This window comes from Oncorhynchus clarkii, chromosome 4 (genome assembly GCF_045791955.1).
Source record: "Oncorhynchus clarkii lewisi isolate Uvic-CL-2024 chromosome 4, UVic_Ocla_1.0, whole genome shotgun sequence".
Lineage (NCBI taxonomy): Eukaryota > Metazoa > Chordata > Actinopteri > Salmoniformes > Salmonidae > Oncorhynchus > Oncorhynchus clarkii.
In genome coordinates, this window is record NC_092150.1 from 46,037,936 (window position 1) to 46,051,902 (window position 13,967).

General features: G+C 45.2%; 1 protein-coding gene across 1 annotated transcript; it reads left to right on the forward strand.

Moving 5' to 3' along the window:
* The first annotated feature begins 10,363 nt into the window (after window positions 1-10,363).
* Window positions 10,364-12,376, forward strand: LOC139406885 (ATP-sensitive inward rectifier potassium channel 12-like). The gene has a single exon (XM_071150012.1). It carries the CDS (start codon window positions 10,487-10,489, stop codon window positions 11,786-11,788), a length of 1,302 nt encoding a protein of 433 aa, XP_071006113.1. The 5' UTR covers window positions 10,364-10,486; the 3' UTR covers window positions 11,789-12,376.
* Window positions 12,377-13,967: the final 1,591 nt, after the last annotated feature.

A 13,967-nucleotide genomic window follows, 5' to 3' on the forward strand; every position in this document is an offset into this window, starting at 1 on the left:
CGGTGCTTAGCACATTATTTAGAAGAGGTCTGCCTGAGGAGGTCCAGACGGAACTGGCCTGCCGAGATGACAACCTCACCCTGGACACACTCATTGCGATGTCCATCTGTCTGGATAGCCTCCTCCGGGAGTGCCTGCATCTTATCGCTTCTCTCCCTCTTCGGCGCATGTTCGGGATCAGACCCTGAACCCATGGAGGTAGGGGTTACATGCCTTCCCGCGGTGGAACGACGCAGACGGCCACTGTGGCCAGGGAGGGCACAAGCGCCAGCGGTGTCTGTTACTAAAGAATCCGGCATCCACTAGAGCAGAGGGACAGTCACGTGATGTTACATCACCTGGACCAGGAGTGAGTATTCCATCTACTGCTCTTTCTGTTAGACTCTTTTTAGTACCCATCACTCTGGCTGACTGTCCATCATGCCCTTTGTCTACAGCTTTACTGGATTGCGACGCCGCTGGGAGCTTTATGGATTAGACCCTTGCATCCTCTCTGAATATTACTACCTACCCGTTCTCCTCTCCTTTTCTGGTTCAAGGTCTCGGCTGTCGGTCTCTAGGATCCAGAACCATCACACACATCACCCAACCACTCACCCTCACCAGAAAAACATCCCCTTCATCACAATTGCACCAGTTCACAAGATCATCCTCGGCCTACCTTGGCTTCAGCGCCATAACCCTACTATCTCATGGTCGAGGATGAGAATCATTGACTAGTCACCTGAATACCGGAAGACCTGTTTCCCTGTCCCTTGTGGTTCCACATCGGTTGAGAGTCCTGTGGTTGCCCAACATCCCGGCAGAATATCAGGATCTAAGGGAGGTATTCTCCAAGACCCGCGCTACCTGTCTCCCTCCTCATCGCCCCTGGGACTATGCAATTTACTTATTATTTATTTCTGGAGAAACCTAACTTGATTATTTAGCAGACATCACTTGCTTATATTCAATCAACACATATTTTAAGAATAACATGGAATATTTGAACTTTTTCATTTCTCCATGCTTGTCTCAGAGCAGCGCGAAACGGTGCTGAAATAGATGGCCACAACCAGGAAGGCTATGTATTCTGTGCCCACTGGGGTATCTCTCTTCGGGTACACATCCTTGGAATAGCAGAACAGCATAACGGTCCGGGAGGCCCTTGCTGTGCCTGGTGAGCAGTTGGTCAAGTTGTTGTCAGAAGAGGAATAGAAATGTCAGGGTGAACCGAAAACGAAGATGATGAGCAATTGGCAATTGTGGTGGTCTGGAGCAATGAAGCCGTGACGCTGGGTACCTCTAAGTCCCGCGGTGTAAGCTCACAACTTTTAAAAGAGGAACCACTGTATGCTGCAAACAGCCCTTCTTCTTGTCCAAGACTATGGTCCTCTCACTCTTCTTCATCAACAAGAGACACAGCTTGCTCAGTCCTTGCAGAATCAGTTCTGGCAAAACATGTAAAAGTAGAAACAAAAAGGCTGGTATTGGTAATGCAGTGGGTTAAATGAAAAAAGTATTATTGTTGCAGTCAATTGGACTAAATTATGAGAAAAAGTTACATTAAACTCAATATTTACCTTTCACTTTTTGTGCCATTTCCTTGACCTCCTCCTTGACCAGCACATGGTGCTCCACCCACATCAGAGAAAAAGACAGATCCAATGCAGCTGCTTTGAGGTAGACTGGATCTGAAAAGGGGGCAGTGATTCCATCTTGTGTCCTGGCCATTTTCACATTGAAGATTCCAGGAAGTGTTTTGTACAGGGATGCCTGAGGACTTCTGACCAGGCAGCTCTTGAAAATGACTTGAGGCTTCTGCTGCTCCAGGTGGTGATTCAGGGACAGGACAAAGGGAACAACAGAACTGATTGTGACTGTCTTCTCCCCCTGTGTCAAATCTGTTGCTTCTATAAACGGCTTCAGGATGTCCGCCAACTACTTCAACGTATTTGACTCCCGTACTGTGAACAACTTGTGCCCAGTCTTTTCTGGAACATGACAGAGCTGTAGGTGGTCACATTGGATAACTACCTTCACTTGTCTCAGTGTTGAGTTCCATCTTGTGTTGACAGCAGCAGGATGCCTCTTTCCCCAAATTCAGCCTCAAACACCTCTTTGAATGTTGTTGTATGCAGCAGTGAGCTGATTTTTGATAACTTTGAAAGAGGAGTCATCACTTTTGTTTCTTTCAAGCCATCTCCCACCACCAGCTGGAGAGTGTGGGCAAAACACCGCAAGTGCTGTAGGCTTGTACACAATCGCCCAACCTTAACACACACACACACACACACACAAACACCCTGTCTGTGTGTGGTTACATAAGGCTAACATATGTCAATGGTTCTAGGAACAGCAGTAACACCAGGCAGGATTTAGGCTACCAACTGCCTAGCCAGTTGTAGCTCAATCTTGGGTGCAATGATTACGTTCCCGCACTGACTGACTGTGTGTAGGCGCATTGATTTAACGTTGTGTTAGCCTACATGCTACACTAGCAAAGTTATATATCGCTGTTGGCCATATTAGTCACGACTTAACGTTCTTTGTGCAGCTTCAAATGTCGAACAAAGTTAGAAGTTGTTTGTTGTTAGAAGTTGTCTGTCATTTTCTTCCTGTATGTTTTGCAAGTTGCAATCTGTTTTTTGTTGACAACAACGTAGTCTTTATATCGGAAAAAAATAATTTGGGGGATCATCTTTCCAAGGTCTCCATCTGAATTCACCCGCCGGCGTTCCACTGCACTGCCACGCGCAACTTTTTTCTCTGCTTGCACAATTTAACTGGCTGCTGTCCGATTCAAACTGTAATCCATTAAAGAGTTGATGCGCTGCACACTATTTTGAATAGCATCATTTTTTATATTTGGGCTTGGGGAGGGTACCAAGGCAGTTCGAGTCAAAAGGCTCAAATCCAAGTTAAGTTAAGTTTAGGAGTCATTGGTGTTAAAGTCAAAGTCGAGTTGCAAGTATTTCTTGATATTGTCAAGTCAAGTCTAAAATCATCATATTTGTGACTTGAGTCCACACCTCTGTCAACCGCTGTGTCTTTGTGAGACTCAGAATAGGTGAACGGATGATCTCTGCATGTGTGGTTCCCACGGTGAAGCATGGAGGTGGTGGTGTGATGGCGCTAACAATGTCTGCAATTTATTTAGAATTCAAGGCACACTTAACTAGCATGGCTACCACAACATTCTGCAGCGATACACCATCCCATCTGGTTTGCACTTAGTGGGACTATCATTTGTTTTTCAGTAGGACAACAACCCAACACACGTCCAGGCTGTGTAAGGGCTATTTTACCAAGAATGTGTGGTGGAGTGCTGCATCAGATGACCTGGCCTCTACAATCCCCCGACCTCGGACCGCAGAGTGAAGGAAAAGCAGTGCTCAGTGCTCAGCAGATGTGGGAACTTCTTCAAGACTTTTTGAAAAGCATTCCAGGTGAAGCTGGCAGAAAGAATGCCAAGAGTGTGCAAAGCTGTCATCAAGGCAAAGGGTGGCTATTTTAAGATATGACTCCATATCCGTTATTTCATAGTTTTGATGTCTTCACTATTATTCCACAAAGTAGAAAATAGTAAAAATAAGAAAACCCTTGAATGAGTAGGTGTTCTAAAACTTTTGACCGGTTGTGTTCATACTCTATTGCGAACGTTGAGGAACACACACACACACACACACACACACACACACACACACACACACACACACACACACACACACACCTGTGGTGTCCCGTCTGCATGCTGACAGCTCTGGGAGTTTGATTTCAGTACAGATCAAAGCTGGGAATTATGATGTCCTCTCATTTCAACTCAGTACATTCAAAAAATTCAATAAACATTTCATAAATATTCTGTGAAAATACTATTAAATTCTCTAAATCATGAGATTCACTTGACTCTATAACTTTGCTGTGAATATTCAGATAGCAGATGACATAAACCAAACCAACAGGTAGCCTAAATGTCTGTAACTACATGTCAGTCAAGCCAAAGTACAGCAACAAGATCATCTTGGCATGGACTTCATTCATTGGACTTTAACACCCTCTTGAAATATAATAGTCATAAATACCAAGGAGACACTCATGGAAGGACTCTAATTTCGGGGTCTATCTGTCTTTCTGTCTCTCTGCCTGTATTTGTTTCTTTTTTTGACGTACAGTATGTGTTGTTTTGAGAGTTCGGACTTCAGAGTGTGTTTGTTAGCCAGTCACATAAGTGGGTCACATAAGTCAAAGGTGGGGGGGGTCAAATATACAGGTCTGATTACAATTGGCTATGTGCTGAATCATCTCACTGTACATGTCTCTCTCTACAGTGCTCTCTGACTCACTTAGCCTGTGTCCCAAATAGCACTTATTTTGACCAGGGCCCATAGGGCACTCTGAAAGTTTGTGTGTGCTCCTCTGTTCAGCTCTCATTTATTTTATTCCTCTCCCACTAACTCTGTGATAATTGAATTGCGATTGGACCCAGCAGGCTTTTAATAATGACTTGAAATTTAAAACACATTAAAACACTCATATGATCTGCGAGTCATCTGGCAATAGTGCAGCCTCTGCATATAGCTACGTGTGACTCTGCCATCTCATACGGCTGATCAGGTTCAGATGGCAATTAACTCATGGTTTCACTGTCGAAGAAGAGGCAAGTAAATGTTGGGTAACATTACCTGTTGCACAGGAACAGTGTAATGGACTTAAATGCTCCCTCTGTAAAATGTGCGTAATGCATTACATTTAAGGGTGGGCCTTTGAAAAATACTTATTTTTGTCAGAGGCCCACCCTTGAGTTCTATTTTATATCTGTAGAGAGCAACATGACATTCTTTAAGCATGATTTCAAGCTATAATACATAACTTGTTTACCAAGTCTCCTATGACAACAAAAACATAATTTGTTTCTTATGATTCTAAGACATTAAAAGGGATCATAACAGAAATCAACATTTTGTAATAATGGAGCTGTGAGTCGGGAAGTAGGTGCAGGTGAAACGTTTAATAAAAGAACAAAACCAGGAACGAGACAATTCCATGTGGCTACACGCCGGAACACAAGAATAATACCATCTGGTGAGTGAACATAAGAGAGTGACATGTACTGTGTTTACAGGAAGTACCGGTACTGAGTTAATGTATGGGGGTGCAGGTTAGTCGAGGTAATTGAGGTAATATGTACATGTAGGTAGAGGTAAATTGACTATGCATAGATAATATAAAATAAACAGCGAGTAGCAGCAGCTTAAAAAACATGAGGGGGGTCAATGCAAATAGTCTGGGTAGCCAATTGATTAGCTGTTCAGGAGTCTTATGGCTTGGGGGTAGAAGCTGTTAGGAAGCTTCTTGGACCTAGACTTGGCGCTCCGGTACCGCTTGCCATGCGGTAGCAGAGAGAACAGTCTATGACTAGGGTGGCCAGAGTCTTTTTTTATTTTTACTCTGACACCGCCTGGTATAGAGGTCCTGGATGGCAGAAGGCATGGCCCCAGTGATGTACTGGGCCGTATGCACTACCCGCAGTAGTGCCTTGCGGTCGGAGACCGAGCAGTTCCCATACCAGGCGGTGATGCAACCAGTCAACCATGCCTTCGATGGTGCAGCTGAAGAACTTGAGGGGGAATGAGGGGGAATAGGCATTGTCGTGCCCTCTTCACGACTGTCTTGGTGTTTTTGTAGGTGTTGTGGACACCAAGGAACTTGAAGCTCTCAACCTGCTCCACTACAGCCTCGTCGATGAGAATGGGGCGTGCTCAGCCCTCCTTTTCCGGTAGTCCATGATCATCACCTTTGTCTTGATCACATTGAGGGAGTGGTTGTTGTCCTGGCACCACACTTATGGATCTCTGACCTCCCTATAGGCTGTCTCATCGTTATCGGTGATCAGGCCTACCACTGTTGTGTCGTTGAAAAAGTTAATGATGGTGTTGGAGTCGTGCTTGGCCACTCAGTTACAGGAGGGGACTAAGCACGCACCCCTGAGGGGCCCCCGTGTTGAGGGACAGCATGACAGATGTGTTGTTGCCTACATTTACCTACCGTTACCACTTGGGGTGGTCTGTCAGGAAGTCCAGGATCCAGTTGCAGAGGGATGTGTTAAGTCCCAGGGTCCTTATCTTGGTGGTGAGCTTTGAGGGCATTATGGTGTTGAACGCTGAGTCAGGTTTGTCAGGTTTGTAGGCCTCCTTTGCTTGCACATGCTTTTTCAGTTCTGCCCACAAGTGTTCTATGGGATTGAGGTCAAGGCTTTGTGATGGCCACTTCAATACCTTGACTTTGTTGTCCTTAAGCCATTTTGCCACAACTTTGGAAGTATGCTTGGGGTCATTGTCCATTTGGAAGACCCATTTGCGACCAAGCTTTAACTTCCTGACTGATGTCTTGAGATGTTGCTTCAATATATCCACATACTTTTCCTTCCTCTTGCTGCCATCTATTTTGTGAAGTGCACCAATCCCTCCTGCAGCATGATGCTTCATCAGAGTTTATAGTGGGATTTCTTATAAGCGTCCGGGTTAGAGTCCCACTCCTTGAAAGCGGCAGCTCTACCCATTAGTTCAGTGCAGATGTTGCCTGTAAGCCATGGCTTCTGTTTGGGGTATGTACGCACGCTCACTGTGAGGACAACGTCATCGATGCACTTATTGATGAAGCCGGTGACTGATGTGGTATACTACTCAATGCCATCGGACGAGTCCCGGAACAAATTCCAGTCTGTGATAGCAAAAATATCCTGTAGCTTAGCATCTGTGTCATCTGACCACTACCGTTTTAAGCGAGTCACTGGTACTGGTACTTCCTGCAGGAATCAGGAGGATAGAATTATTGTCAGATTTGCCAAATGGAGGGTGAGGGAGAGCTTGTGTGTGGAGTAAAGGTGGTCTAGATTGTTTTCCCCTCTTGTTGCACATGTAACATGCTGGTAGAAATGAGGTAAAATGGATTTAAGTTTCCCTGCATTGTGTGCTGTTTTAGTGCCAGCACCGGTTTGTGGGGGTAAATAGACAGCTACGAAAAATATAAATTAAAATTACTTTGGTAAATACGGCTTATCATGAGATACTCTACCTTAGGCGAGCAACACCTAGAGAATTCCTTAATATTTGATTTTGCGCACCAGCTGTTATTGACAAATAGATATCGACCGCCACCCCATATATTACCGGAGGCATCTTGCCGATGCACGGAAAAACCAGCCAGCTGTATATTATCCATGTTGTCGTTCAGCCACGACTTGGTGAAACATAAGTTTTAATATCCCGTTGGTAGGATAGTCTTGAACGGGGTGCTCATCCAGTTTATTCTCCAATGGTTTCACGTTGCCCAATTGGACAGATGGTAGAGGGTGAGGGACAAGGCACCCCAACCTGCTTCCCCTGTATCGGCGTCTTCTCTTCATGCCAATGATGGGATTTGGGCCTGGTCGGGTATCTTTTTTTTTGATTTTACCCCTTTTTCTCCACAATTTTGTGGTATCCAATTGTTTTTTTTATAGTAGCTACTATCTTGTCTCATCGCTACAACTCCCGTACGGGCTCGGGAGAGACGAAGGTTGAAAGTCATGCGTCCTCCGATACACAACCCAACCAAGCCGCACTGCTTCTTAACACAGCCGCACCAATGTGTCGGAGGAAACACCTGGCAAACCTGGCAACCTTGGTTAGCGCGCACTGCGCCCGGACCGCCATAGGAGTCGGATATATTGGCCAAGCCCTCCCTAACCCGGACGACGCTAGGCCAATATGTGTCGCCCCACGGACCTCCCGATCGCGGCCGGTTACGACAGAGCCTGGGCGCGAACCCAGGGTCTCTGGTGGCACAGCTGGCGCTGCAGTACAGCGCCCTTAACCACTGCGCCACCCGGGAGGCCCTGGAAGGGTATCTCAAGTGAATCTTTCGCATCCGACTCGAGGTGAGTAATGCTGTTCTGATATCCAGAATCTCTTTTCGGTCATAAGAGACGGTGACAAAAACATTATGTACAAAATGATGTACAAACAACATGAAAAAACACAGAAAATAGAACAATTGGTTAGGAGCCCATAAATCTCCTTTCTATTCATGCATACTAGCATCATAGTACATTGTACCTGTTGGCTGTAGCCCTTCCCTGCAGTCAAATGACCTAGTGGCCTCATGGGTCTAATGTTATTCATATTTTTCCTAATTAATACACTTTTACGTTTTTTTAGTGTTGCAGAAAATCCAGTGTTTCTATGTTAAACAGTTTTGTTAAATTTCAGTCTTCTGTGATGCATATAAAATGTAATATTAGGATGCAAACTCAAAATTGAATACATTTCAACTCTATATCTGACATGGTGTCTTCTTTTTTTAAATTGCCCATAAGCATGTGTGTGAGGTGTATACTTTTGTGTCAAAGTAGATTTGTTTAAGACTACCAAGAAACACTCTGTGTGACCCTCATTTCGCCCACTGCAGTAAAGTTAATAAAATGATACTGAAATGTCTATCGGCAGGTAGGTACAGAACAAGAGGAAAGCAATAACCACGGCGACAGCAGCAGAGGGTTTTTCTTTGGTTATCGGGGAGATGGCGGAGTCATTTGTTGGCAGACGTTTGACGAAACAGACAAGCTCTATTTAGACCAGTATACATTTCTCCCTCTCCCTCCCTTCTACAGTCCTAAGGTTCCCCCCTGTTTTCTGCCTCCTTCTCTTCCCTTTCTTCTTCCTTGTGTCCTTCCACAGTCCCTCCCTGTCTTCCCTGACCTCTATCCCATTTTAATCCTTTCTGCTCACCTCTTTACTCTCTCTCTCTCTGGTTTCTCTATGTTCCATTACAGTACTTCACTCTCACCATCACTCGCCCTCTCTAGCTTATCTTCCTCAGTCTGTCTCGCTGTTTGTTGGTTTCTCTGTCCATGGGCTGCGTTCCAAATGGCATCCTATTTTTTATAGAGGGCTCTGGTCAAAAGTACTGCACTATATAGGGACTGTGATGCCATTTGGACACAACCATGCTCACAGGAAGGGGGCAACTCTTCCTGACTGTTCTGCCACCTGGAGGGAACAAGAAATACTTCATTTAGGGTGGCAAGACACCAAGATGGGCAAGACCAGTTACTCCTGTTAAAAATAATCGATTTATAGCCATATTCTAGGAGAGGAGGAGATAGTGAAGAGGGAGGGAAGGAAAGACTGCCCCCGGATGATTTTACGTTACCTGTGTACTGAGACAACGCCAATTAGGAAATTACGAACCACCTTACACCTGCGATCAAACCAGCCCCCAAAGTTACCACATCTTAGGTATAGCTACAGAACACCAGGCACCCAATCTCAGCAGCCCTCAGTCTTGGTGCGGTGACCTGTTTCCATGGTGACTCCTTTAACCACTCTTACATTGAGCCATCCCACAATACCTCAGCAAATCAGGTTCCCTTTCAGTGACTCCTACGAGAAAGAGCGAGTGAGAGAGAGGTGCCTGTTAGTAAAGAGATCAGTCAATAACGATGTGGTCCATATGCCTTACTTTTTGTGTCGCTACACATTTCACTGCAATATGGTATCAGTTCTGTTTCCGTATTCAGCACCTGATGAACACCTAAGAAACACCCTCAAAACATTGTTTCACTGAAATGATCTGCTTAGCTGCGTTGACATGAACTGCGCTGGAGTAGAAATTGAAATGAAATGGTCTGTACAGTACTTGTGTTGAAAATAAACGCAATCAGAACGCAGTGAGCTCTCAGAGTCTGAGCTGTGGAAAAGGGGGCTCAATGTGACTGGCAGCTATTATTAGAGAAACATATCACACTGCTCAGCCACTAGACTACAGAACAGCCAGAGCCAGACCAGGGGGTGCTGATGACGGGTGATGGTGGTGGTGGGAGGTTACTATAAATAGGGTTTAGGGTTTAATTTGGGACACAGAACTAGTCTACTGGGGAGTTTAAAAACTACTATTATAATCCTCAAGACCAGGAACCCAGCTGAATGGCTGCTAACCATTTTCACAAGAGAGAGTGTGAACTTGGTTTAATTAGCAACATCTGCTGCTACTAAGGTGCACCAAGCCCAAAGTGATGGAGTACTACGCACCACACCATTGTAGTGATAAAACACTTAAAATGCCGCTGAGTAGATGAGTCTTTGAGGCAGAATGGGAGGGGTGTTGTTTAACATGGCCTGCGTGTAATAGCTTCATTTTTATTGAAGTGTTGCATATAGAACACACATCAATGTTTTAGATATTTCAATTGTTTCATTTTTTTATCATACAAACAGTAGACAATATCAGGATCTTGTGTGTAGTAGACTAACCTCTGGCTTCTCTCGTCTCCTCAGGTCAGGAAGGGTGTGTCTAGGACCCATTTGGCCCACTTGGACAGAGATCTGTTTTGGCAGAAGGGGGGAGCTGCCTGTAGCCATTTCCTGTGATCCCCAGTGCTATTTCCCGCATCTTGACTACCACTCTGTCTGTTGAGTTGGAGCAGCGACTCTCTGGTGCCCCACTAGCTGAGTCTGGCTCGGTTATGAGTGTGGTCGGGGCGCACAGCTACTGCATCGTGTCCTCGGAGGAAGAAGGCCTGCGTCTCGGTGCCATGCCTGCTGTCACAATGGGCAACGGCTTCGGCAACGGCAAGATCCACACGATGCGCCGCAAGTGCCGCAGTCGCTTCGTGAACAAGAACGGCCAGTGCAATGTGCGCTTCTCGCACATGGACGAGAAGTCGCAGCGCTACATATCAGACATCTTCACCACATGTGTGGACATCCGCTGGCGCTGGATGTTCCTGATGTTCACACTGGTGTTTGTGGTGTCCTGGCTGGCATTCGGCCTGGCCTTCTGGGTCATTGCTTTGCTTCACGGGGATATGGACAACCCGGGTGGTGGAGACAATAACTTCAGCCCCTGCGTCCTGCAGGTCAACAGCTTCGTGGCCGCCTTCCTGTTCTCTGTGGAGACCCAGACCACCATTGGTTATGGCTTCCGCTGCGTGACGGAGGAGTGCCCCTCGGCTGTCTTCATGGTGGTCTTCCAGTCCATCTTCGGCTGCATCATCGACTCCTTCATGATCGGCGCCATCTTGGCCAAGATGGCGCGGCCTAAGAAGCGTGCAGAGACGCTGCTTTTCAGCAACAATGCAGTGATCGCCATGCGTGACGGGAAGCTGTGCCTTATGTGGAGGGTGGGCAACTTGAGGAAGAGCCACATGGTGGAGGCCCACGTCCGGGCCCAGCTCATCAAACCTCGCATCACAGAGGAGGGTGAGTACATCCCCCTGGACCAGATCGACATCAACGTAGGGTATGACATGGGCATCGACCGCATCTTCCTGGTCTCCCCGCTCACCATTGTGCACGAGATTGATGAGGAAAGCCCCCTGTTTGGCATCAGCAAGCAGGACCTAGAGTTGTCTGACTTTGAGATAGTGGTGATACTTGAAGGGATGGTGGAAGCCACAGCCATGACAGCGCAAGCTCGCAGCTCCTACCTGTCCTCAGAGATCCTGTGGGGTCACCGCTTTGAGCCTGTCGTCTTCGAGGAGAAGAGCCAGTACAAAGTGGATTACGCTCACTTCCACAAAACCTTTGAGGTGCCGTCCACCCCCCAGTGCAGTGCCAAGGACATGGCGGAGATAGAGGACGAGGACAAGGATCCTACGCCCACCGACAACTCTTTCTGCTATGAGAATGAGCTGGCTTTTATCAGCCGGGACGAGGAAGAGGATGAGGAGGGGAAGCAGGATATGGACAAGGTGCCAGAGCTAGAGAGACTGGAGGCCACCGTCGGCCTAGACCAGAGGTCATATCATAGAGAATCAGAGATATGACCTTAGACCTTTGACAATATTTTTCTTGTTACTCAGTTCTAGCCGGTTGTTTTCCATGTGAATACATGCAGAGTAATGCAAGTGCCATTTAAAAACCATGACTTGTTAGCATCACGCTACAGCCATAAGGAAAGAGGAAATCACTCTAGTCAGACCACAAACAGCCAGGAGTGGAGACAGCAGTGCTGCTTCCTCATAGCATGGAATAACAGGAACGTTCATAAAAAGACCCCTCTCTCTTTAGGAAAACTTGAAATATTTTGGTCATGAGATAGTTTGAGGTAGGAGCTTTATATAATGCAATATTCATTGTCTATTAGGAAATCATATCTTAGCTATAAAAAAATAGAGAGAGATTTCGTAGTAAAGTGTGTGAAGTATTTCCAACAGATCAAGAGGGTATTTTGGGGGATTCTTATAACGGCCCTGTATTGTAGTTTACAGAGTCAGTCAAAGAGGGAGAGTGTGTTGGAAATAGAAACACTGGATACCTACTGATGTTTAGATAAACATTTTCTATATGCACACCTGTAGTTTTAAAGGTGCTTTCCATAAATATTGCCTGCAGCTAATTAGCTATTTGAAAAATATATGAAACATAACCTTCACATTGGAAAAATACAGTGATTAAATGCATAAATGTGCATTGTGTATTTTGCATTTCTATGCCATTTGAATCACTTAGAAAGTAAACAATTTATATTATGAAAGTAGCTTTTGTTATATTACTGGGAACCTACACTACCATTCAAAAGTTTGGGGTCACTTAGAAATGTCCTTGTTTTTGAAAGAAAAGCAAATTTCTTGTTCTTTAAAATAACAATAATTGATCAGAAACACGGTGTAGTCATTGTTAATGTTGTAAATGACTATTGTAGCTGTAAACGGCAGATTTTTTTTATGGAATATCTACATAGGCACACAGAGACCCATTATCAGCAACCATCACTCCTGTGTTCCAATGGCACGTTGTGTTAGCTAATTCAAGTTGATCATTTTAAAAGGCTAATAGATCATTAGAAACCCCTTTTGCCATTACGTTAGCACAGCTGAAAACTGTTGTCCTTATTAAAGAAGAAATACAACTGGCCTTCTTTAGACTAGTTGAGTATCTGGAGCATCAGCATTTGTGGGTTCGATTACAGGCTCAAAATGGCCAGAAACAAAGTATTTTCTTCTGAAACTCATCAGTCTATTCTTGTTCTGAGAAATGAAGGTTATTCCATGCAAGAAATTGCCAAGAAACTGAAGATCTCGTACAACGCTATGTACTACTCCATTCACAGAACAGCGCAAACTGGCCCTAACCAGAATAGAAGAAGGAGTGGGAGGCCCCGGTGCACAACTGAGCAAGAGGACAAGTACATTAGAGTGTCTAGTTTGAGAAACAGACGCCTCACAAGTCCTCAACTGGCAGCTTCATTAAATAGTACCCGCAAAACACCAGTCTCAACTTCAACAGCAAAGAGGCGACTCCAGGATGCTGGCCTTCTAGGCAGAGTTCCTCTGTCCAGTGTCTGTGTTCTTTTGCCCATCTTAATATTATATTTTTATTGACCAGTCTGAGATATGGATTTTTCTTTGCAACTGCCTAGAGGCGTGTGAGGCGTCTGTTTCTCAAACTAGGCACTCTAATGTACTTTTCCTCTTGCTCAGTTGTGCACCGGGGCCTCCCACTCCTCTTTTTTTATTCTGGTTAGAGCCAGTTTGCACTGTTCTGTGAAGAGAGTAGTACACAGTGTTGTACAAGATCTTCAGTTTCTTGGCAATTTCTCGCATGGAATAGCCTTCATTTCTCGGATCAAGAATAGACTGACGAGTTTCAGAAGAAAGTCCTTTGTCTCTGGCCATTTTGAGCCTGTAATCGAACCCACAAAGGCCGATGCGCCAGATACTCAACTAGTCTAAAGAAGGCCATTTGTATTGCTTCTTTAATCCGTTTTCATCTGTGCTAACATAATTGCAAAAGGGCTTTCTAATGATCAGTTAGCCTTTGTAAAATCATAAACTTGGATTAGCTAACACAATGTGCCATTGGAACACATGAATGATGGTTGCTGATAATGGGCCTCTGTATGCCTGTGTAGATATTCCATACAAAATCAGCCATTTCCAGCTACAATAGTCATTTACAACATTAACAATGTCTACACTGTATTTCCAATCAATTTGATGTTAT

Bases quoted from the DNA above. Each gene is read 5' to 3' on its own strand.
- LOC139406885 (XM_071150012.1), top strand. From the start codon at position 10,487: ATGAGTGTGGTCGGGGCGCACAGCTACTGCATCGTGTCCTCGGAGGAA.